The sequence below is a fragment of the Stenella coeruleoalba genome (assembly GCF_951394435.1).
Source record: "Stenella coeruleoalba genome assembly, chromosome: 19".
In the NCBI taxonomy this organism is placed as follows: Eukaryota; Metazoa; Chordata; class Mammalia; order Artiodactyla; family Delphinidae; genus Stenella; species Stenella coeruleoalba.
This window is the reverse complement of record NC_137165.1, coordinates 2,619,057-2,643,495: the sequence shown is the minus strand read 5'-3', so window position 1 is coordinate 2,643,495 and position 24,439 is coordinate 2,619,057. Positions and strand designations below refer to the sequence as shown.

The 24,439-nt window shown below is 48.1% G+C and overlaps 1 protein-coding gene across 7 annotated transcripts in view; it reads right to left on the bottom strand.

Annotated features, from left to right (window-relative positions):
• The window catches only part of SPECC1 (sperm antigen with calponin homology and coiled-coil domains 1), a 247,898-nt gene that overhangs the window by 171,615 nt on the left and 51,844 nt on the right, over nt 1-24,439 (bottom strand). For all 7 annotated transcript variants that reach the window (XM_079903737.1, XM_079903742.1, XM_079903741.1 and 4 more), the window contains one exon: nt 11,625-11,791. In XM_079903737.1, the coding sequence (XP_079759863.1) occupies nt 11,625-11,771 (147 nt within the window). In that variant the 5' untranslated portion in view covers nt 11,772-11,791. The remainder of the gene's footprint in view (nt 1-11,624; nt 11,792-24,439) is intronic.

Below are 24,439 nucleotides of genomic sequence, written 5' to 3'. Positions count from 1 at the left end.
AGAGTCACGGCTTAGAAGGTCTCCCAGGGGGCAGGGCCTACAGACCCCAAAGCGATCCTACCAGTCCTCTGAGGCAAACTGCCGAAGCCTCTCTTACACCGTCACTATTTTTTGAAGGCAACATCAGACACAGGAAGCTATGAGGCTCCGTTTCTAAGTCTTTTTCTTTCTCTGTTTGTGGCTGCATTCTTGGCTTTGTTTCCTAGTCATCAAGTGCAGCCTCAGCACCACTTGAGATTTCTGGTTTGTTACAGAAGATCCCTACGAAAGTGTTGGTGTTGCTTTGATATGCTTGGTAAGTATTTTCACTATCGCTTCCATTGATATTCAAGCCGCTGAGCACCTGTACCTGAAAGCTGACAGAAGGAAAACCTTTGAACAGCTCACAGGTGAATGTAACTAAGAAATTCCTTCAATTCCACGAAGATGGGGTGGGGGGTGGAGATGCAAAGCTTTCAAATCGTCACACAGAACACAACCCGGTCTTTAAAGGGAGATAACATGTTCTGGTTGGAGCAGTGGTTCTCAAACTTGAGAGTCCATCAGAATCCTTGGAGGTTCTGTTAAAATGCAGACGGCTGCCTGCACCCCAGCCCGCAACCCTAGCATCACCACCAAGCTTCCGAATCCCTAGGTCTGGGGCAGGGCCTGAGGATTTGCATTTCTGGCAAGCTCCCAGGTGATGCCGATACTGCTGGTGTGGGGACCACACTTTGAGGACCAAATGGTTTACAGCAGCACTGTCGATGGAAATAGTATAAGAGCCACAGACCTAAGTTTACATGGTCGAATAGGAACATGAAAAAACGTAAAATGAAATAGGTAAAATTAATTTTAACGATATATTTTCTGAACCCAATACATTCAAAATAGTATCAGTCGATGTAAAACACGTTAATAAGGTCTTTTACTTCTTTTGCAGTCACTCTTCAAAATCTGGTTTGTATTTTTTTTTCACCCCTGTGACTCATTTATTTTTTCTTTTAACATCTTTATTGGGGTATAATTGCTTTACAATGTTGCGTTAGTTACCGCTGTATAACAAAGTGAATCAGCTCTACGTATACATATATCCCCATATCCCCACCCTCTTGCGTCTCCCTCCCACCCTCCCTATCCCACCCATCTAGGTGGTCACAAAGCACCGAGCTGATCTCCCTGTGCTATGTGGCTGCTTCCCACTAGCTAGCTATTTTATATCTGGTAGTGTATATATGTCCATGCCACTCTCTCACTTCGTCCCAGCTTACCCTTCCCCATCCCCGTGTCCTCAAGTTCATTCTCTACGTCTGTGTCTTTATTCCTGTCCTGCCCCTAGGTTCTTCAGAACCTTTTTTTTAGATTCCATATATATGTGTTAGCGTACAGTATTTGTTTTTCTCTTTCTGATTTACTTCACTCTGTATGACAGTCTCTAGGTCCATCCACCTCACTACAAATAACTCAATTTCATTTCTTTTCATGGTTGAGTAATATTCCATTGTATATATGTGCCACATCTTCTTTATCCATTCATCTGTCGATGGACACTTAGGTTGCTTCCATGTCCTGGCTATTGTAAATAGAGCTGCAATGAACATTGTGGTACATGACTCTTTTTGAATTATGGTTTTCTCAGGGTATATGCCCAGTAGTGGGATTGCTGGGTTGTATGGTAGTTCTATTTTTAGTGTTTTAAGGAACCTCCATACTGTTCTGCATAGTGGCTGTATCAATTTACATTCTCACTAACCGTGCAAGAGGGTTCCCTTTTCTCCACACCCTCTCCAGCATTTATTGTTTGTAGACTTTTTGATGATGGCCATTCTAACTGGTGTGAGGTGATACCTCACTGTAGTTTTGGTTTGCATTTTTCTAATAATTAGTGATGTTGAGCCTCTTGTCCATCTGTATGTCTTCTTTGTAGAAATGTCTGTTTAGGTCTTCTGCCCATCTTTGGATTGGGTTGTTTGTTTTTTTTATATTGAGTTGCATGAGCTGCTTGTATATTTGGGGGATTAATCCTTTGTCCATTGATTCATTTGCAAATATTTTCTCCCATTCTGAGGGTTGTCTTTTCATCTTGTTTATGGTTTCCTTTGCTGTGCAAAAGCTTTTAAGTTTCATTAGGTCCCACTTGCTTATTTTTGGTTTTATTTCCATTTCTCTAGGAAGTGGGTCAAAAAGGACCTTGCTGTGATTTAGGTCATAGATTGTTCTGCCTATGTTTCCTCTAAGAGTTTGATAGTGTCTGGCCTTACATTTACGTCTTTAATCCATTTTGAGTTTATTTTTGTGTATGGTGTTAGGGAGTGTTCTAATTTCACTCTTTTACATGAAGCTGTACAGTTTCTCAGCACCACTTATTGAAGAGGCTGTCTTTTCTCCACTGTATATTCTTGCCTCCTTTGTCAAAGATAAGGTGACCATATGTGTGTGGGTTTACCTCTGGGCTTTCTATCCTGTTCCATTGATCTATATTTCTGTTTTTGTGCCAGTACCATACTGTCTGGATTACTGTAGCTTTGTAGTATAGTCTGAAGTCCAGGAGCCTGATTCCTCCAGTTCCGTTTTTCTTTCTCAAGATTGCTTTGGTTATTTGGGGTCTTTTGTGTTTCCATACAAATTGTGAAATTTTCTGTTCTAGTTCTGTGAAAAATGCCACTGGTGATTTGATAGGGATTTCATTGAATCTGTAGATTGCTTTGGGTAGTATAGTCATTTTCACAATGTTGATTCTTCCAGTTCAAGAACATGGTGTATCTATATCTCTCCATCTGTTTTATCATCTTTAATTTCTTTCATCGGTGCCCTACAGTTTTCTGCATACAGGTCTTTTGTCTCCTTGGGTAGGTTTATTCCTATTTTATTCTTTTTGTTGCAATGGTAAATGCGAGTGTTTCCTTAATTTCTCTTTCAGATTTTTCATCATTAGCGTATAGGAATGCAAGAGATTTCTGTGCATTAATTTTTTTGTATTCTGCTACTTTACCAAATTCATTGATTAGCTCTAGTAGTTTTCTGGTGGCATCTTTAGGATTCTCAATGTATCTGCAAACAGTGACAGTTTTACTTCTTCTTTTCCGATTTGGGTTCCTTTTATTTCTTTTTCTTCTCTGATTGCTGTGGCTAAAACTTCCAAAACTATGTTGAATAAGAATGGTGAGAGTGGGCAACCTTGTCTTGTTCCTGATCTTAGTGGAAGTGCTTTCAGTCTTTCACCATTGAGAATGATGTCGGCTGTGGGTTGGTCACATATGGCATTTATTATGTTGAGGTAGGTTCCCTCTGCCTACTTTCTGGAGGGTTTTTATCATAAATTGGTGTTAAATTTTGTCAAAAGCTTTTTCTGCATCTATTGAGATGATCATATGGTTTTTATCTTTCAATCTGTAATGCAGTGTATCACACTGATTGATCTGCGTATACTGAAGAATCCTTGCATTCCTGGGATAAATCCCACTTGATCGTGGTGTATGATCCTTTTAATGTGCTGTTGGATTCTGTTTGCTAGTATTTTGTTGAGGATTTTTGCATCTATGTTTATCAGTGATACTGGCCTGTAGTTTTCTTTTTTTGTGACTGTCTGGTTTTGGTATCAGGGTGATGGTGGCCTTGTAGAATGAGTTTGGGAGTGTTCCTCTGTCTGCTATATTTTGGAAGAGTTTGAGAAGGATAGGTGTTAGCTCTTCTCTAAATGTTTGATAGAATTCACCTGTGAAGACACCTGGTCCTGGGTTTTTGTTTGTTGGAAGATTTTTAATCACAGTTTCAATTTCAGTGCTTGTGATTGGTCTGTTTATATTTTCTATGTCTTCCTGGTTCAGTCTACGAAGGTTGTGCTTTTCTAAGAATTTGTCCTTTTCTTCCAGGTTGTCCATTTTATGGGCATATAGTTGCTTGTAGCAATCTCTCATGATCCTTTGTATTTCTGCAGTGTCAGTTGTTACTTCTCCTTTTTCATTTCTAATTCTGTTGATTTGAGTCTTCTCCGTTTTTTTCTTGATGAGTCTGGCTAATGGTTTATCAATTTTGTTTATCTTCTCAAAGAACCAGCTTTTAGTTTTATTGATCCTTGCTATCGTTTCCTTCATTCCTTTTTCATTTATTTCTGATCTGATCTTTATGATTTCTTTCCGCTAACTTTGGGGTTTCTTTTGTTCTCCTCTCTCTAATTCCTTTAGGTGTAACGTTAGGTTGTTTATTTGAGATGTTTCTTGTTTCCTGAGGTAGGATTGTACTGCTATAAACTTCGCTCTTAGAACTGACTTTTGTTCATCCCATAGGTTTTGGGTCATCGTGTTTTCATTGTCATTTGTTTCTAGGTATTTTTTGATTTCCTCTTTGATTTCTTCAGTAATCTCTGGGTTATTTAGTAGTTTAGCCTCCATGTGTTTGTATTTTTTACTGATTTTTTCCTGTAATTGGTATCTAGTCTCATAGCGTTGTGGTCAGATAAGATATTTGAAACGATTTCAATTTTCCTAAATTTACTAAGGCTTGATTTGTGACCCAAGATATGATCTATCCTGGAGAATGTTCCATAAGCACTTGAGAAGAAAGTGTATCCTGTTGTTTTTGGATGGAATGTCCTATAAATATCAATTAAGTCCATCTTGTTTAATGTACCATTTAAAGCTTGTGTTTCCTTATTTATTTTCATTTCGGATGATCTGTCCATTGGTGAAAGTGGAGTATTAAAGTCCCCTACTATTTTTGTGTTACTGTCAATCTTCCGTTTTATGGCTGTTAGCAGTTGCCTTATGTATTGAGGTGCTCCTACGTTGGGTGCATAAATATTTACAATTGTTATATCTTCTTCTTGGATTGATTCCTTGATCATTATGTAATGTCTTGCTTTGTCTTTTGTCATAGTCTTTATTTTAAAGTCTATTTTGTCTGATATGAGGATTGCTACTACAGCTTTCTTTTGATTTCCATTTGCATGGAATATCTTTTCCCATCCCCTCACTTTTAGTCTGTATGTGTCCCTAGGTCTGAAGTGGGTCTCTTGTAGACAACATATATATGGGTCTTGGTTTTTTGGTTTTTTTTTTTTTTGCGGTATGCGGGCCTCTCACTGTTGTGGCCTCTCTCGTTGCGGAGCACAGGCTCCAGGCGTGCAGGTTCCAGACGCGCAGGCCCAGCGGCCATGGCTCACAGGCCCAGCCGCTCCACGACATGTGGGATCTTCCCGGACGGGGGCACAAACCCATGTCCCCTGCATCAGCAGGCGGACTCTCAACCACTGCGCCACCAGGGAAGCCCCCATGGGTCTTGTTTTTGTATCCATTTAGCCAGTCTATGTCTTTTGGTTGGAGCATTTAATCCATTTACATTTAAGGTAGTTATCGATTTGTATGTTCCTATTACTATTTTCTTAATTGTTTTGGGTTTGTTATTGTAGGTCTTTTCCTTCTCTTGTGTTTCCTGCCTAGAGAAGTTCCTTTAGCATTTGTTGTAAAGCTGGTTTGGTGGTGCTGAATTCTCTTCGCTTTTGCTTGTCTATAAAGGTTTTAATTTCTTCACTGAATCTGAATGAGATCCTTGCTGGGTAGAGTAATCTTGGTTGTAGGTTTTTCCCTTTCATCACTTTAAATATGTCCTGCCACTCAGTCTGGCTTGCAGAGTTTCTGCTGAAAGATCGACTGTTAACCTTATGGGGATTCTCTTGTATGTTACTGGTTGCTTTTCCCTTGCTGCTTTTAATATTTTTTCTTTGTATTTAATTTTTGATAGTTTGATTAGTATGTGTCTTGGCATGTTTCTCCTTGGATTTATCCTGTATGGGACTCTGTGCTTCCTGGACTTGATTGACTACTTCCTTTCCCATATTAGAGAAGTTTTCAACTATAATTTCTTCAAATATTTTCTCAGTCCCTTTCTTTTTCTCTTCTTCTTCTGGGACCCCTATAATTCAAATGTTGGTGCGTTTAATGTTGTCCCAGAGGTGTCTGAGACTGTCCTCAATTCTTTTTTTTTTTTTTTTTGCGGTATGCGGGCCTCTCACTTCGTGGCCTCTCCCGTTGCGGAGCACAGGCTCCGGACGCACAGGCTCAGCGGCCATGGCTCACGGGCCCAGCCACTCCGCGGCATGTGGGATCTTCCCGGACCAGGGCACGAACCCGTGTCCCCTGCATCGACAGGCAGACTCACAACCACTGCACCACCAGGGAAGCCCTGTCCTCAATTCTTTTCATTCTTTTTTCTTTATTCTGCTCTGCAGTAGTTATTTCCACTATTTTATCTTCCAGGTCACTTATCTGTTCTTCTACCTCAGTTATTCTGCTATTGATTCCTTCTAGAGAATTTTTAATTCCACTTATCGTGTTGTTCATCATCGCTTGCTCTTTAGTTCTTATAGGTCCTTGTTAAACATTTCTTGTATTTTCTCCATTCTATTTCCAAGATTTTGGATCATCTTTACTATCATTACTCTGAAGTCTTTTTCAGGTAGACCGCCTATTTCCTCTTTGTTTGGTCTGGTGGGCTTTTACCTTGCTCCTTCATCTGCTGTGTATTTCTCTGTCTTCTCCTTTTGCTTAACTTACTGTGTTTGGGGTCTCCTTTTTGCAGGCTGCAGGTACGTAGTTCTTGTTGTTTTTGGTGTCTGCTCCCAGTGGGTAAGGTTGGTTCAGTGGGTTGTGTAGCCTTCCTGGTGGAGGGGACTGGTGCCTGTGTTCTGTTACACGAGGCTGGATCTTGTCTTTCTGGTGGGCAGGACCGAGTCCAGTGGTGTGTTTTGGGGTGTCTGTGAACTTAGTATGATTTTCAGCAGCCTCTCTGCTGATGGGTGGTGTTGTGTTCCTGTCTTGCTAGTTATTTGACATAGGGTGTCCAGCACTGTAGCTTGCTGGTCGTTGAGTGGAGCTGGGAATTAGCGTTGAGATGGAGATCTCTGGGAGAGTTTTTGCCCTTTGATATTACGTGGGGCCGGGAGGTGTCTGGTGGACCAATGTCCTGAACTCGGCTCTCCCACCTCAGAGACACGTGCCTGACACCCGGCCAGAGCACCAAGACCCTGTCAGCCACAGAGTTTTGTTTTTCTTTAAGGATAATTTGCTTCATGGAGGAAGAAGTATAGGTTCTTCTGACTCTTTTCTATCTTGCTTGTTTCTCTTTAGGGCCTGACAGATTTGGTGCAGCAAGTTAGAAGGGAGAGTAGAGAAGATTCCTAGAGACTGTCTTAGCTACGCCTTCTTGTGGCCACAGGAAGCTGCAGTGGGTCCCGCCCTCTCGGGGTGGATCCTTTATTCCCTTCCCAGGATGGTGTATCTGAGGCAGGGCTTAGCAGAGGCGGGAGGTGGGGAAGCCAGCGTCTCTGAGGACGTCAAGGAGACATGAAGATGGCGAGGCGACCGCTCTGGTGTGTATTTTGCACTCACAGCACATGTCAAGGGCTCATCGCCACACGGGGCTGGTGGCTCCTCTACCAGGCGGCGCAGGTGTAGAGCATTCACTCCTGAAGGATAATGACAGGGCTGACCGGGTCCCCGAGATTCGTAGAGGACATAAACCTTAAGACTCTGCTTTCCGGGCACGCTGAACCCTGGCCACAGGAGACTGGGCAGGATCAATACATGACTCGCGCCTAGCCAATTCTTCTCTTGCTTTTGTTTTTAACCAGCCAGAAGCAAAGAAGCAGCTGGGCCTTCCAAGGGATGAGGGAGGCTTGGGCCGGCAGGCAGCCATGCTTCATACCACGTGCAGGCGACAGAGAAGCAGAGACAGGTGACATGAAGTCCTGGGACACCCCAGTCTATGGTCCTGGCCTATCTGTGCTCCGGTCTTGCACCTTTGGCCTGCACACAGTGACCCGGGAACCTCAGATCTGTTCCATATATTTCTTTTCTGCTCAAGCCAATGTTTTGTCATTTGCGACCAGGAGAGTCCTGACTAATAGACTTGGGCCGTGTAAGTGGCCGGTGTGACGCAGCCTGTCTGCATCAAAGCAGTCCAGGTACCTGCCTCCCTGTGCTGTGCTCAGAGACACAAGGAAGACTCACGGCAGCCCCTCACAACACCCCGTCCCATCCAGGCTCCTGTTCCCCCACTTGCTCCCCCAGGGCCCCTTCAGCTCAGGCCAGCATCTGCAGTAGGGTATTTCATCCTACTTTTGGTGCATTTGTTTTAGTTTTCCTATTTGGGGCTAGTGAAAACACATCTGTCCATCCCATATGTGTCCATCTCCTCCAAAGCAGTCGTAGTAAGACGTTAACTGTGGCATCCAGGTGGTGGGACGCTGTGTTCACTGTGTAATTCAGCTTCTCTGAACGCTGACAGATTTCCATAGTAAATACTCAGGGGGAAATCTGCTTGCTCTTCTGTCCATCGCTGTTGCCTCTTTCTCTTCTGTTCTCCGGGTTTTTTGTGTTCTTCCTCTGTCCACTGAGGCGGACAGCAGAGACGGTCAGAGCCAGACAGGTACAGGGGGGTATGGCTCTCTGCTACTCCGTCCCCCAAGCCCCATCATCCTCTTTTACAGGGTCGGGCCTGGGAATCCCAAGGACCAGGACGAGAGCTGAGAGTCTCCCCAGGAGTATCTGCTTTGCCCCTGACATTTTCCCCGTGGAACAAGTTTCCAAAACACACACCGATCAAAGGCGGAGCGGCCACCGTTTCATTGTCTTTAGGAAACACACGAGCTTCAGACCTTTTTTGAAACACTGCTTTTAAAATATTTTAATGTATTCCAGAAGCTCTAAGGGTCTGTTCTGGGGGAAATGTATGTATTCATTTAAAATCCATATTAGGGCTTCCCTGGTGGCACAGTGGTTGAGAGTCCGCCTGCCGATGCAGAGGACACGGGTTCGTGCCCCGGTCCGGGAAGATCCCACATGCCACGGAGTGGCTGGGCCCATGAGCCATGGCCGCTGAGTCTGCGCGTCCGGAGCCTGTGCTCCGCAATGGGAAAGGCCACAGCAGTGAGAGGCCCACGTAACGCAAAAAAAAAAAAAAAAAAAAAAAATCCATATTAGAGATGTCTCCCAATGTGCTATAGGTCAAAGATAATAAAAATTAAAATCATGGAAATAACAGTCAAGTCTGGGATATTAGAATAATCATCCAAATTATAAGTAGGTCACTTTATCCACATTTACTCCTTGTGGCAAGTACGGTGCTCGTCCCATCTCGGAGCTCAGGGCAGCTACCTGGCTTGCCTGACGTTTCACAGCTAGAAAGGGGCAGAGCTGGGGGTCCCAATGCGGCCAGGGGTCCCGACCCCCTCTCCTCCTGTTCCCACATCCATCACCCCCGGGAGAACAGGTGTGCTCGGGCATTCAATCCACGCCGAGCGCTGCCAGGTAGCAGGTGCTCTCCTAAGCGTGAAGGACACAGCTTGTGACAAACAAAAGAGCAGATGGTCCCGGCCCTCGTGGGACTTCCAATCTAGCCATGGGGAGACGACAGTAACCACGCAGGTGGGTGTGAGGGCCCTAAGAGCTGAGAAGGAAAATGAGGCAGGGCGGGGAGGACGGGCCAAGGCCACACTTTACACAGACTGGTCAGGGGCGCGCCTGACAAGGTGACCTTGAGCACAGACTTGGGGAGGAGAAGCGGCAGAGTGCAGGGGGTGGAGGGAGGGATGCCCCAGGCTGGGGGGCAGCTACCACACCTGGCTCGCACGAGGGACAGCGCCAGGGCACCTGGAGGCTGTGTGTCCGGAGCCCGGGCAGCCTGGGGGGCGGTAGGGGTTGGACTTTGCTCCCCTCTGAGTCGGTGGGGAGAGCCTGGAGCGTATTAAGCAGAGAAGTGACATGACTTGTGTTGAAAGGACCACTCAGTTTCTGCTGAGAACGGAGCATAGGCCTCAAGTGAAAAGCAGGAAGGTGGTGGCATGTCCCCGGTGGTCCCCAGGAGGCGCTGGGAGCTGGTGGGAGCTGACATCTATTTTTAAGGTAGACAGCATTTTGCCGATGGACCACGGGATGTGAGAAAAGGAGGGTCCAAGGATGATGCCACGGGCTCTGGCCTGAGCGACTAAAAGATGGAGTTGCTGGGGACTTCCCTGGTGGCAAAGTGGTTGGGAGTCCGCCTGCCAACGCAGGAGACAGGAGTTCGAGCCCTGGTCCAGGAGGATCCCACATGCCGCGGAGCAGCTGGGCCCGTGCGCCACAACTACTGAACCTGCACTCTGGAGCCTGTGAGCCACAACTACTGAGCCCGCGTGCCACAAATACTGAAGCCCACGTGCCGAGAGCCTGTGCTCCGCAACAGGAGGAGCCACCGCAGTGGGAGGCCTGCGCACCGCGGCGAGGGGTGGCCCCCGCTCGCCGCAGCTGGAGAAAGCCTGCATGCAGCAACAAAGACCCAACGCAGCCAAAAATATAAATAAATTTTTAAAAAAAAGATGGAGTTGCTGTTTACTCAAATGGGAAGAGTCAGCAGGGGCAGGGGCGGCAGGTTTGGGGGGCAGGAGAGATGGAGAGGAGGAAGAACAGATTCAGTTTTGAATAGGTCACCTTCAAGGTGCCTTGTAGACATCCAAGAGGTGGTGTCACAAAGGCAGTTGGAGGAGTGCTGGTTGGAGATGCACATTTGTGGGTCATCCACACATGGTGTTAAAATTCATGAGAGCAGAAGCTGTCATCTAGAACAAGTGTCCTCACCAGGGACGGTGCCGTCCCTCATGGAGTGTGTTGGAAACCTGTGGGGGCATCTTTACTTGCCACTGCAATTGGCGGTGCTACTGACACCTAAGGGACAGGAGGATGGAGATCGTGAACGTGACAATCTTGCACAAAGAATTGCCCTGCATCCCACATGTCTCACGGATTCCACAGACACTCAGCGGTGGAGCATCTTCTTATTGTTAACCGAGCCAACAGCATCCCTTTGTTTTACATGTAAAAACAGTGTATTTCTTGCACAACTTTAAGATACACTCAACTTTCTAAGAGTAACGAGGGGAGGCTGCACTTGGGTTCAGAACTTTACGAAGAGCGCTCAGCATTCAAACCAACATGTCACGCGTCTCCCCCCCAGCCTTCCTGGTACCTGAGACATCAGCACGACAACCCTGAATCCGTCTGCCCAGAGCCGCCATGCCCACAGGGCTCCAAGGAGCATGGGGGTCCTTCAGCGGAGTCACACGCAGGCAGACGTGGGTAGAAATGCGGTTTACTTACCTGTAAGCGATGTTCCCTTTGTTTGGCTTTTATAGTTAGGATACTACACTGACTTCTCCAAAGTGTGTGTGTAGGTAGGTGACACGGTCTCTGAGTTTCATCTCAGGGTGAGGAAGGAGGCGCCCCAGCCCACCTGATATTAGGAACCCCTGGGGGGTGAGAAGGAGCCAGCAGTGGAGCCCCCAGGGGCTGCCCGGGTCAGGGGAAAGGAACACGGAGAGGAGGGAGCCCAGCTGCAGGCAGGTGGGGAGTTGACACCTGGACTGTCAGCATCCTGGTGACGCTGAGCCCGTCTAGCGGGCGCTGGGGGTAAACTCTGGCTGGAGAGCCCACATGGTCCAGGGCAGGGGATCCCAGGCACCCTGTTAAGCTGCACATTTCCCCTCTCCACCCCAGGGCACTCCGACTGCATCCCCTTTGCTCTGCGTCTTTAGGTCAAGCAATGCCGGGGCTCCTGGGGCCTTGCTCACTGTCACGGGGCGCCCAGCAGCCCTGCCCTGTGTGTCCCATCCATACCTTGCTGAGTCGGGACTCAAATGCCAGCGAGGTGGACGACTTGGAGCTCTTCATGCCGGGAGGGGGGGCGGGGAGGGGTCGCACGCGGTCCACCCCACGGCCTCCCACTCTGGTGACTGGACTCCAGGGCTTGGCTGCACTCCTCATGTCTGTCCCAGTGGGTCCTTCTGTACAAGAGCAGAAGAGAAAAAGCGTGTGTCCACACTTGAACCACCTGCTGAGACATATCACAGAGATCCATCCCCACGCACCACGGGCACCACCGTGGTCATGGAGAACGAGCCTTCGGGATGGGGCTGCACACAGAGCATCTTACTACTGAGAAGGTACCTTTGCAGCAGGTTTCTTTCTCTGGCTTCACTGCAGCTTTCATGAAACTATTAATAACACATGTGCGGGCTTCCCTGGTGACACGGTGGTTAAGAATCCGCCTGACAATGCAGGGTACATGGGTTCGAGCCCCGGTCCGGGAAGATCCCATATGCCATGGAGCAACTAAGCCTGTGCACCACAGCTACTGAGCCTGTGCTCTAAAGCCCGCGAGCCACAACTACTGAAGCCCGCGCGCCTAGAGCCCGTGCTCCACAACAAGAGAAGCCACTGCAGTGAGAAGCCCGCGCACCGCGATGAAGAGTAGCCCCTGCTCGCCGCAACTAGAGAAAGCCCGCGCGCAGCAACGAAGACCCAACGCAGCCAAAACTAAATGAAAATTTTTTTAAGTGCAATATTACTGATGCTCTGACATTACTCTTTGGCAAAATGATGGCTTCTCCTTGGTCAGGGGCACCTAGCACAGTCTTACTGCATATGTATATATATATCTATATCCCCACATAAAGCAGGTCAGCTTGAGTCAAGACACGTTATGTCCATAAGCCTTGCCGTTTTAGGGTTGATAATTGAGCAACTTAACGTAATTTCCAAGTAGACATAAATGAATTACTTGAAAAACAGATTTCACAGAAGCACAGGTTTTTTCTTCTTTTGGACAAAAATGGTATCAAAAATTAATAGGGTGCCCTCAATAAATCTGTGAAATAAATTTTTAAAAATTAATAGGGCAGCTTTTAATTGGGCAGACCTGACATTATAGGACAGAGTTACCCACCCTAACTAAAACATTCTATGAAAGACAATTTATGCAAAGGAGCAGGATGCGGTTAAAGACCTGGGGGGTGGGGGAGTGTGAATCCACATCCCAAGGCAAGCAAGACAGCCTGAGTCCTTCGATCAATGCTGAGGAGGTGGGCCGGCCGTCTCTTAACCTCTCTGAGCCCATTTCGTTCTCAGTAGCACAATGGGACCCTGACTCTGCTGTCCCCGTGGACTCCCATGACCAGGGATGTGAGACAGAAGACCAAAACCGCAGACAAGAAACAAACTGAAAAAAAGCACTTTAAAAAACACCACTAGGGGGCTTCCCTGGTGGCGCAGTGGTTGGGAGTCCGCCTGCCGATGCGGGGGACGCGGATTCGTGCCCCGGTCCGGGAGGATCCCGCGTGCCGCGGGGCGGCTGGGCCCATGGGCTGTGGCCGCTGGGCCTGCGCGTCCGGAGCCTGTGCTCCGCGACGAGAGAGGCCACAACAGTGAGAGGCCCGCATACCGCAAAACAAAAACAAACAAAAAACAAACAAACAAAAAAAACACCACTAGTAAGGAAATCCAAAAAAGAGGGGCTATATGTATAGGTATAGCTGATTCACTTTGCTGTACAGCAGAAACTAACACAACACTGTCAAACAACTATACTCCAATAAAAATTTTAAAAAACAAACAAACAAAAAACACACCACTAGGTGACAGCTAATGCCAGTGGCCGCACTCACAGGACCCGGGGCTAAATAACTGCTCCCCAGGATCACAGCTGGTGCTCAGCGGCCCTGGGCCTCCTCTCCCATCACCGCATCCCAGGACACCCTGTCCGTCCCGCTGAGAAAAAGAAAAGGCTGCCCACTGCCCCCAGCCTGGCACAGTGGGGTCCTCCTCCCATTCTTATCTCCTTTCCCAGGGACACCATTTCAACCCACAGCGTCCCAGCCAGGGCCATCCAGTTCCTGCTCCTACTTAAAGGGATTAGCTGGGGGCAGGGGTCCAAGACCTGGGGCTCATTCTGCAGCACTGCTATCCTGGCAGCTGTGCCAATGTGGCTACAGGTGAAAATAATATTTTTTAAAAGATTTATTTATTTTTGGCTGTGTTGGGTCTTAGTTGGAGCATGCGGGATCTTTCGTTGCAGCGCACGGGCTTCTCTCTGGTTGGGGTGCAGGGGTTTTCTCTCTCTAGTTGTGGCACGCGGGCTCTGTAGTTTGCGGCGCGCGAGCTCAGTAGTTGCGGTGTGCGGGCTTAGCTGCCCCGCAGCCTGGGGGATCTTAGTTCCCTGACCAGGGATCGAACCCCCATCCCCTGCATTGCAAGGCAGATTCTTTACCACTGGACCACCAGGGAAGTCCTGTGAAAATAATATTTTTAAGACAGCGATTTGTTTTCTAAAGTGTTTTTGAGAAAAATTATTCACGATTTCAGTTATATGATTAGTTCAATAGTCTCAGCTTGGTTCCAGGTATCATGATTTTTAAAAATTCTATATTTAAAAAGCCACTTCTCGTGTATTTTATGATGTTCAGCGCCAGCTATTTTTCTTTCTCGGCCCACAATTTTTAATTATGGTTTCCACAGCAACAATGAAAGAATTCCTAGGTTAAGACCTATAGAGCAACTGATTTTATTAAATGAATACAAACGTAAAATGAACGAACATAGCCTGAGTGATTCTTGGAGAGAATTACTGATGAATTTTATCCAGGACTGCAGGAACAACCAGTAACATGTCAGTGTGACTCATGGAGACGAGAAATAAAATACGTTTCATGAAGACGCCCTTTTACGTGATGATTGCAACTACTTAGAGATGATTATTGCAGGGCTTACTTGATGAAAACATAGGTGATTCTGCAATGCATCTATGCTTTCCAAAATCTGCCCAGGTCACCCCTGAAATGAAATGCCTCTTGTTTATTCCCCAGAAGGAAGAAAGAATGTGAAGAGGAAAAGCAGAAGAAAGATGATAGAAAATATCCCCAATGTTGCCCTAAGTCCTTGGCAAAAAAAAAAAAAAAAGTAATAACAATAACAGAAATAAACAAAGGAAGGAAAGAAAAAAGGAAGGAGAGAAGGAAAAGGAAAGGGGAGGGGAGAGGGGAGGGGAGGGGAGAGGAGAGGAGGAGAAAGGCATCCTAGTGAAAACTCCAGATCTAAACTCTTAATCTCTGACAACCTTCTAGACAATCACCTGAAAAACATGCAGCCACTTTTTTTTTTTCATGCAGCCACTTTTCAAAGGCTGCCTGGTTACTTGCTCTGAGGCAGAATTCTCAGGTTTACTTCATTTGCATCATCACACCTTTCTTTATTCTCCTAGAACCTTGAACCCATCAAATTACTCCCAGACAAGTGTACACAGAGGGCCTTCCTGCCGCGGGCCCTCCTCGCTGCCAGGCTCTTCTTCCTTGTCTCCCTTCATGCGTCTTTCCCGTTATCTCCCCAGACGGAGGCTTCTATTTTGTATTCGTGCACCAGCCAGGCTCTTCAAATTCCATCTTCTTCCAGAATTCAAAATACAGAGCAATGAAGTAAGTAATGTCCCCTCTTGAACCAGGAAGAGAGCCCTAATGGTAGGGAGCGTGCCAGGGGGTGGGATGCCGGGGGGGTAGTGGGCTCTGCTAGATCAAAGCAGCTCTCCAGGGACGGACAACGAAAGGATGAGAGCAGAGGGTGGGGACACCGCTCCAGCCAGGCTGAAGGCCAGCTTTGCACCCTTCTCCCCACGCTCCACGTCCAGGACCTTGTTAAGCATCGCCCAACCCCCATCCAGCAGGACTGGTGTCTTCCTAGTGTTCTCCAAATCTCCAAATCAGCCTGCTCCAGCCCTGCCCTCTGTCCACTCCCAAGAAGGCCTCCTGCTGGCAGGGGGCAGGTGCCCTCAGGCCCACTCCTAGTTTCTGCAGCCTTTCACCCAATCCGCTTCCCCCCGTCTCCTCTCCGACCCTCCTCTCGCCCCTCACCCCGGGCCTGGTGTCAAACCCTCCCTGTAATCCTACGAGGTAAGGGTCACCTCCGTTCAGGGAGGTTAAGCAACGTGCCCAGACCACAGAGTTTATGATACAGCCAGGATTCAAACCCAGTTTTAATGGGCTCTTACACACCAGGGTTGGGTACGGCCTCCCTGGATAATCTTTCTCCCACAGGAAAGCACACGGGCTTCTGGATCCAGTGTTCCTGGTCAAAATCCAGCTCCACTGTTCACTGCGTGAGCTGGGGCATGCTTGCCGAAGACTATGATTCTCAACATCGTCACCCGATAAATGGAGTTACTGGTGCCTGCACCGCAAAACTGAAGATGAAGGAGGACACGGCACCCGTAAGACACTCAGCAAACACCAGATGCCCCCCACAACCGTTCGCCGTGTTCAGCTGAGGGCCGCTCTGCTTTAAGAACTCAGCAACACCCAGCGGTGGATGGATGGGATCAATGTGCACTGGCCGGGGCCACCTAAGGAAAGAGCTCTCTTTATACACAGAGCGGCCTGTTTTCATTTGGAAACGTCAAAGAGGGAAAGTACGGAGGAAGATGAACACTGAGAGCAGACACCTTACAGTCACTAGAACTGGCCCCTGCTGCTGAAAGAGAAACACGGGTGTGAACACTGGGTGAACGATACTTTTCTTAGGGATGTGAACAAGTAACGGAAAAGAAATAGACGGGTTCTGGCCAAGGACAAGATCATGGGAAAAGAAGTTTCTATTACTAATTCCCTGATTTCTTAACATCCTCCTAAACATCTCAAAGACGGTTGCATCCACTGTTGCAAAACACTCACTTGTAAGTAGATCCACGCAGTTCAAACCCGTGTTATTCGAGGGTCCACAGTACAGTTAAATTTAGGAATTCACTCCCACAGGGGTGGGGAGAGGGCCTTCCCAGAGGTGTTTTCCTTAAATTGTTCATTTTATTTAATTATCAAGCTCCTTTCCTCGCCAGAATCATGCAAGACTTCTCTTTAAACCAGAACTCATTAATTGTATGGAGTTAAGTAGAAAAGATAGAAGAGAGAGAGGGAAGAGGGAACACAGTTAGGAATACGGTGAGTGTCCGGGCACCGGGGAGGGTCAGAGCCCCTCCAACATGCTGCTGGGCTGCTTCATCACCGCCTTCAGAACCTGGGCTGGAGGGGTTGTCTCGGCCCTCAGATTGGTTACGCTTTTAAGGCAAGAAAACGGAAAGGCGACTGGGAAACCATTCTGGACCATCACAAATAACAGGGAGCGTCCAGGGACTTCCCTGGCAGTCCAGTGGTTAAGACTCTGCGCTTCCACTGCAGGGGGCGAGGGTTCGATCTCTGGTCGGGGAACTAAGACCCTGCATGCCGCGCAGCTTGGCCAAAAATAAATTTTGAAAAAAATAAGGAGTGTCCGGGAGTGGGAGAGGGCATTGAGGTTTGCACTCCAAATACAATAAGCCCCAGGAAGCCGAGAACTGAGGCATTCAAGTCTGAGAACGAACAAACTAAGAATGTTCGCATAGCTCAACTACCAGGGGACTCGGCAGGAAATAGAAGGCAAGTGAACAGCAGGCCGAAAATATCTAGCTAGAGCTTTCTAGAACACATGCCCAGTTTGCTCTTGACCTCTTCAGCAGGGTGGGTGGCTGATTCTGCCCCCGGGGGAACATTTGGCAATGTGCACAGCTGCTTTGGGTTGTCACAACGTGGGGCGGGGGGAGGTGCTAGGGTAGAGCCAGGGATGCTTCTGGACATCCCAGTACCCAAAGGGCAGCCCCACAGCAAAGAAGGATCCAGGCTAAAAGGTCAAGAGTCGAGGTCGAGAAACTCAGTTCCAGAGGAAGAGGGAGGCTCCTCGGGCGCTGATTCTTAGGCACCTGGTTCGTTTATGCTAACATTGGAATGTTTACGCCGAAAATCTAGTTTGGGAGCAGCTGAGGGAATCCCGGACTTCGGCTGGAGGCCACAGGAAACTCTTCAAAGCTTATTATTTCCTGTTAGTCTCGACATGAAAAATCATCCCGTTAGCCTTAGATTCCCTCCTGGTAAATAAATAGAAAAGAACAGGTTTCCACACAGCATCAGGAGGAAAATGGCAAACAAAAATTCACTGATCCTATCAGGAGAAGTTATTGAAAGAAAACGAGAACCAAGAAGGGATAAGACAAAAACTAAACAGAAGAGAACATTTGCACAGCACTAGCCATACCATCTCAAGCCAAAAACAAACTCTGGAAATGGAATAGGGACTTGCAGAAACTATGACACACTGCCACGAGGTGGAGACCGTAACAAATAGAGCTTAATCTGGAATAAGAAACAGGAGGAGCTGGTCTCTAAATATGAAATGCAGACCCCAAAAAGAGGCTGTAATCTGGGAGCTATATTGAGACCAAACCCTGAGAATCGCTGCCCCAGGACATCCTTCTGTCTCCAAAGCTGAACCAAGAAGCCAGCATCCCACAGAGCTGGTGGCCCCTAATCAGTAGTTATTTCCTTACTTATAACATGGCTTCACATCAAAGAATTAAAAGAATGAGCCAAGGCAGTAGAAAGGAGACGGAAATAAAATACTTCCAGGAGCTCTTTCTATAGGAATAGTTTGAAAAGGTCTGTTGAAAGAGTAACTAAGAATACAAACTATAGTCTAGTGCCAAGACCATTCAATAGGGAAGGACAGTCTTTTCAGCAAATGGTGTTGAGAAAACTGGATATCCACACCAAAAGAATGAAGTTGAACCCTTACCTTACACCATATACAAAAAGGAACTCAAAATGGATGAAAGACCTAAATATAAGAGCCCAAACTGTCAAACTCTTAGAGGAAAACACAGGGGAAAAGCTTTATGACATTGGATTTGGCAATGAATTCTTAAATATGACACCAAAAGCACAGGCAACAAGAAAAACTAGACAGATTGGGATATGTCAAAATTAAACACTTCTGTGCATCAAAGAACACAATCAACAGCGTAAAATGGCAACTCACAGAATGGAAGAAAATATTGGCAAATGGGTTTGCTGTGGACTGAATTGTGTCCCCTGTCCCACCACATTTACATGTTGAAGCCCTAATTCTCAGTGTGATTGCATTTGGAGATAGGGCTTTTAGGAGGTAAAGTAAGGTTAAATGAAGTGATAAGGGCGGGTCCTAATCCAATAGGATTGGTGGCTTTATTAGAAGAGGGGGAGAGAGAGATCTTTCTCCTGTGCACACACACTGATGAGAAGCCATGGGAGGACACAGTGAGAAGGCGGCCGTCTGCAAGCCAGAAAAAGAGCCCTCACCAAGCACCAAATCAGCCATACATACCTTGCTCTTGGACTTCCCAGCCTCCATTATGGTAAGAAATCAATTTCTGTTGTTTAAATCACTCCGTCTATGGTATTTTGTTATGACAGCCCAGGCAGACTGAGACAGGGCTAATATCCAGAATATATAAAGAACTCCTGCAACTCAACAACAAAAACAAACCTGATTTAAAGATGGACAAAGGGCTAGAATAGACATTTCTCCAAAGAAGATATATGCATGGCCAATAAGTACACAAAAAGATGCTCAACATCACCAATCATTAGGGAAATGCAAGTCAAAATCACAATGAGATACCACTTCATACCCATTAGGATGGGTACTACCAAACCAAACCAAACCAGAAAGAAACAAATGTTGGCGAGGATGTGGAGAAATCTGGAACTCTTGTGAACTGTTGCTGGGAATGTAACATGGTGCAGCTGCTATGGAGAACAGTATGGCAGTTCCTCAAAAAATAAAAAATAGGGCTTCCCTGGTGGCGCAGTGGTTGAGAGTGTGCCTGCCGATGCAGGGGACACGGGTTCACGCCCCGGTCCGGGAAGATCCCACATGCCGCGGAGCGGCTGGGCCCATGAGCCATGGCTGCTGAGCCTGCGCGTCCGGAGCCTGTGCTCCGCAATGGGAGAGGCCACAACAGTGAGAGGCCCGCGTACCGCAAAAAGAAAAAAAATTAAAATTAAAAAAAGATAGATTTTACCGTATGATCCAGTGATTCCACTTCTGGGCACATTCCCAAAAGAATTGAAAGCAGGGTCTCAATGAGGTATTTGCACACCCATGTTCAGGGCAGCATTATTCACAACAGCCAAAAAAGGTGGAAGCAACCCAAGTGTCCACTGATGGATGAGTGGATACACAACATGTGGTCTATACATCCAGTGGAATATTACTCAGTCTTAAAAAGGAAGGAAATTCTGATACATTCTACAGCATGGATGAATCTTGAACACCTCATGCTAAGTGAAATAAGCCAGGCAGAAAAAGACAAACACACTTGTATGATTACACTTATATGAAGTACTTACAGGAGTCAAATTCACAGGAACAGAAAGTAAAATGGTGGGGGCCAGGGGCTGGGGGAGTGAGGAACAGGAGTTAGTGTTTAATGGGGACAGAGTTTCAGTTTTGTAAGACAAACACAGTTCTGGGGACGGATGGTGGTGAATGTACTTAATGCCACGGAACTAAACGCTTAAAAATGGTTAAGACAGTAAAGTTTATACTATGTGTATTTGACCACAATCTTTTAAAATGTGATAAGAAAGACAAAACAAAACAAAAGCTATAGTGTAGGAGAGAACCGCAGACTTTCATCTCCATTTCGGCAAAAGCATCTTGGGTCAGAATGTTTGCTCAGTCACATGATGCCCCTGCCACTGTCTGGGACATCAGCTGGGAAACTGGGAGAGCTCCAAAAGGACCCGTTTACAAGGGGCTAGGCTAGGATGTTATCACCACCGGCCCACGGGGTCGGGGAGGAAGCCGCTGGGACCCGGAGAGAGCTAGACCAAGAGCAGAAGCTGAGGCCTAGGTAGAGAAATGCAGCTAACCCAAACAGCTCAGTAGCACTGGGGGCGGGGGCGGCGGGAGCAGCTGGGGAGAGAAAGGCCTCAAGGGCATTCTCCCCTCCCCGAACCTCCAGGGCTACCCACGGGCTCAGGGAGAAGATGGGGGTGCAGGGGTGGAACGGCCACCACTGATGCGGCATCCACAAGGTGGTGGCAACGTGGAAGGTCTGGCCATCTCCCACCCGCCTTCCAGAGTGAGCTCAGGGGTCTCCCTCCGGAAGCCCCCCCCCCCAGCCCAGGAGGGCCTCCTCGCGGCTCCTACCCTCGTCTGTCCACCGACCCGCCACGCTGCTGGCCTGTCGCCTTCCCAGGGGCCGCCTGCCCGAGCACAGCGCGGAGACAGTCCTAACTCCAAAGCTTCTCCCGACTTCCCGTTTCTGTTATCCTTGAGGGCTTCCTCCCGGCCTCCCAGACTCAAAACCTCAGAGCATCGTGGCCTCCCCGCGGCCCGCGGCCGCTTCTCACAGCCACGGCTGCCGGGGGAGCTCAGGCTCCGGCACCAAGCCCGCAAGCCCTCCTTCTTCTCCGGATGGACTGAGCACAGCTCCGGCTCCTCCGTCCCGGAGCCACCCCTGTTCCGCAGTCCTCCTGCCCGGCTCCAGCGCTCAGCTGAGGCCGCCGCTCCCGCTCAGACCCTCGGTCGGTGCTCATCTTCAGGCTGACGCTTCTCACAGCGTCTCCGTGCCAGGCTCGGGGCCAGAGGCAGAGATGTCACCATGCTTCACAGTCAGCGCCCAGTGAGGCCCCAGGAATTTGCTCGCTTCCCAAGCCGGGGCCTGTGCTCAACCTTGCTCCAGATCAAGGGACTGCCCAGCTGAGCTCTGCCGTGCGGTGCAGCCAGACCCAGACCTCCCCACCGTTCTCGTCTGGGGCACCCACGGCCCCGGGACCCTCCTCAGAGACCTCCCCCAGGAATGTTCCAGCCCCTCCTGCGAGGCTCTGCCAACAACTTTCTGATACTCACCCGCCCAAGACTCCCCCCGCATTTCCCTGCCCCCTCCTCGTCCCGCCCCCCTCCTGATGCCGCAGCACCCCCGGATCCCCAGCTCTGCTCTTGCCCATCTTGCCCACAACAGTTAATGCCACTCAACAGCTGGAGGGCTCTTTAAAAACACAAATCATGGGGCTTCCCTGATGGCGCAGTGGTTGGGAATCCGCCTGCCGATGCGGGGGACGCGGGTTCGTGCCCCGGTCCCGGAGCGGCTGGGCTCGTGAGCCATGGCCGCTGAGCCTGCGCGTCCGGAGCCTGTGCTCCACAATGGGAGAGGCCACAGCAGTGAGAGGCCCGCGTACCGCAAAAAAAAAACCAAAAAAACAAAAATCATAAAATTGGGTAACATGGTACATTTTATGGTATGTGTGTGTTTTTAACCACGATTTAAATTTTAAAAATTATTAAAAAAAAAAACAAACCACAAGTCAGATCATGTCCCTCCCTACGGAGAAACTTGCTGTAGCTTCTCACTATATTTAGAGTGCAAATCCAAGATCTCTGTCACAACCCCAAAGTCCTAGGCCATCGTGGGGCTGCCCGTCTGCATTCTGAGACCCTCCCCTGTGTGCTGTGGGAGCTACTCCAGCCCCTCGGACCTGCCCAGCTGGTTCCCAAGGAGGGCAGTTGAACTGGAAGGCCCCCCTCCAGCTCTTCACACGGCCCGGGGGGGTGGGGGTGGGGGTGGCGGTCCTTCCTCCAAAAGGTCTTTCCCTTCCAGTCTCCGGAGGAGCTCACCGCACAGCCCTCCCGTCATTCCTTCAGAGCTTCTATCACCCCAGCCAGGCTCTGGCTGTACTGACCATCCATCGTGGGTCCTCAGCCTCCGCCCACCCCCTGCAGCTCCCAGGGCACTTTACCTTCCGGTTCGTCACAGTGTTCCCGGATGCACCGAGCAGGTGCTTAACCAACATCAGCTAATGAATGTTTAGATCCTGCTTGTCACTGAAGAACTGTGAGCAAGTGTCTCCCTGCCCTTCCCTCTCTAGCCAGGCACCCAGATTCACAAAGTATTTGCTGAATTAATCAGAGAACACAAAATGGAGCCGTAAAAAAAAAAAAAAAAAAAAATGGAGCCGTAAAGCAATGACAGTTCTTCTCCTGTAAGACTTATAAATGCCTCTAAACAATTACCAAATAAGCAGTCCCCAGATTGCTTTCAGGATGAGAACCCCATGGATATTGATACAGAGCCTTCCAGCATTATTACCTTGAAAACACGGTTCATGTTGCTGTATACGCATTAGCCTTATGAAATTCATCTCATTAACTTATAACATGCTGGAGAAATAGTTCCCAAAGTTATTCAACACCAAACCTCAGAAATCATCTACTGATTCATCTCCATTCGTGAGTTTATTCCCGAAGGACAGCTTTTTCAATTTGTGCTAGACATCCCAGTTTCACCGTAACAGTCAATAATAGTTTACAAATTTTTTTTTTTTCTTGCGGTATGCGGGCCTCTCACTGCTGTGGTCTCCCCCATTGCGGAGCACAGGCTCTGGACACGCAGGCTCAGCGGCCATGGCTCACGGGCCCAACTGCTCCACGGCATGTGGGATCCTCCCGGACTGGGGCACGAACCCGTGTCCCCTGCATCGGCAGGCGGACTCTCAACCACTGCGCCACCAGGGAAGCCCAATAGTTTACAATTTTATGCTCTAAGAGTTCAGACACTTTAACCAAAATATCACAATACATGCATTTATGTTCGATGCTCTGTTAAGTGGTAGCCAATGGCAACCACAGGTTTAGGGACCCAATAAGTTAAAGTGTCAAGTCTAAGTACCTTTTATGCAGCCTTTTCTGTTTCTTTGTTCCTACCAGGGGCCCCTCAGTCAGGTGGGACAAGGGGCAAGGCCCTATGATGTCAGTGGCACAGCTTCCAAGGAAACAGGCGGCCACTTCTGAGTCATTCTGTTCTATTTCCTCTAGAAAACAATGCAAACACTGCAGGGCATGCCGCCCCCAACCCCAGTACCCCCAGCAAAACCCTATGCCCTCCACCACTCACTTCAATGCACTTGCCCTACAGAGATGGGGGGCACGCAAGTCCCCTCCCCCAGCGCTACAGGGCACAGATGCAAACAGGGGCCCTCCGTCCACGGGCGGAGAGATGGGGCCCCACCCCACATCCACCGCCCCCCTGGGCTCACTATACGTTAGCCACATGGGCCTCTGGCCATGTTTCTGACCTTGTGTGTGTCTGTCTGTATGTATGTATACCTGTGTGTGCACTGTCTGTGTGTGTGCCTCTGTGTGTCTGTGTGTGTGTGTGTGCATCTGTGTGTGTCTGTCTGTGTGTGGGTGTGGCAGTGGGAACAACCGATCTGTTTTAGGATTTTTTTTCTATTGGGGTATAGCTGAGGTACAGTGTTGTGTTAGTTTCAGGTGTACAGCAAAGTGATTCAGTTATATATACATATATATATTCTTTTTCAGATTCTTTTCCCTTATAGGTTATTACAAGATATTGAATATAGTTCCCTGTTCTATACAGTAGGACCTTTTTGGTTATCTATTTTATATAGAGTGTATATGTTAATCCCAAGCTCCTAATTTAGGAGTTTGGGAACAAGCAACTGAATAAGCAAAGTAAATCTTGAGCTCGACAAAATGAAGAACTTGTATAGGCAAGAAACCAAGATGGACTCTGGTTGCCTTCTTGCTTCTTACTCAGAAAGGGCGGACTTCTCCTCTGATCGGTACCTTCAGAGGTCTGTGGTCCCTGACAGACTCACAAAGGACCCCATTGGCGGCTGTGGGTTTTCTATAACGATGACATTATTCTGAAAAGGCAGCCCCGAGTCATGGGAGCTTGAAGGGTTCAGAGTGGCAGGGTCTCAGCTGGAGATCAGCCACGCTGCGTGCTGTGGCCCAGG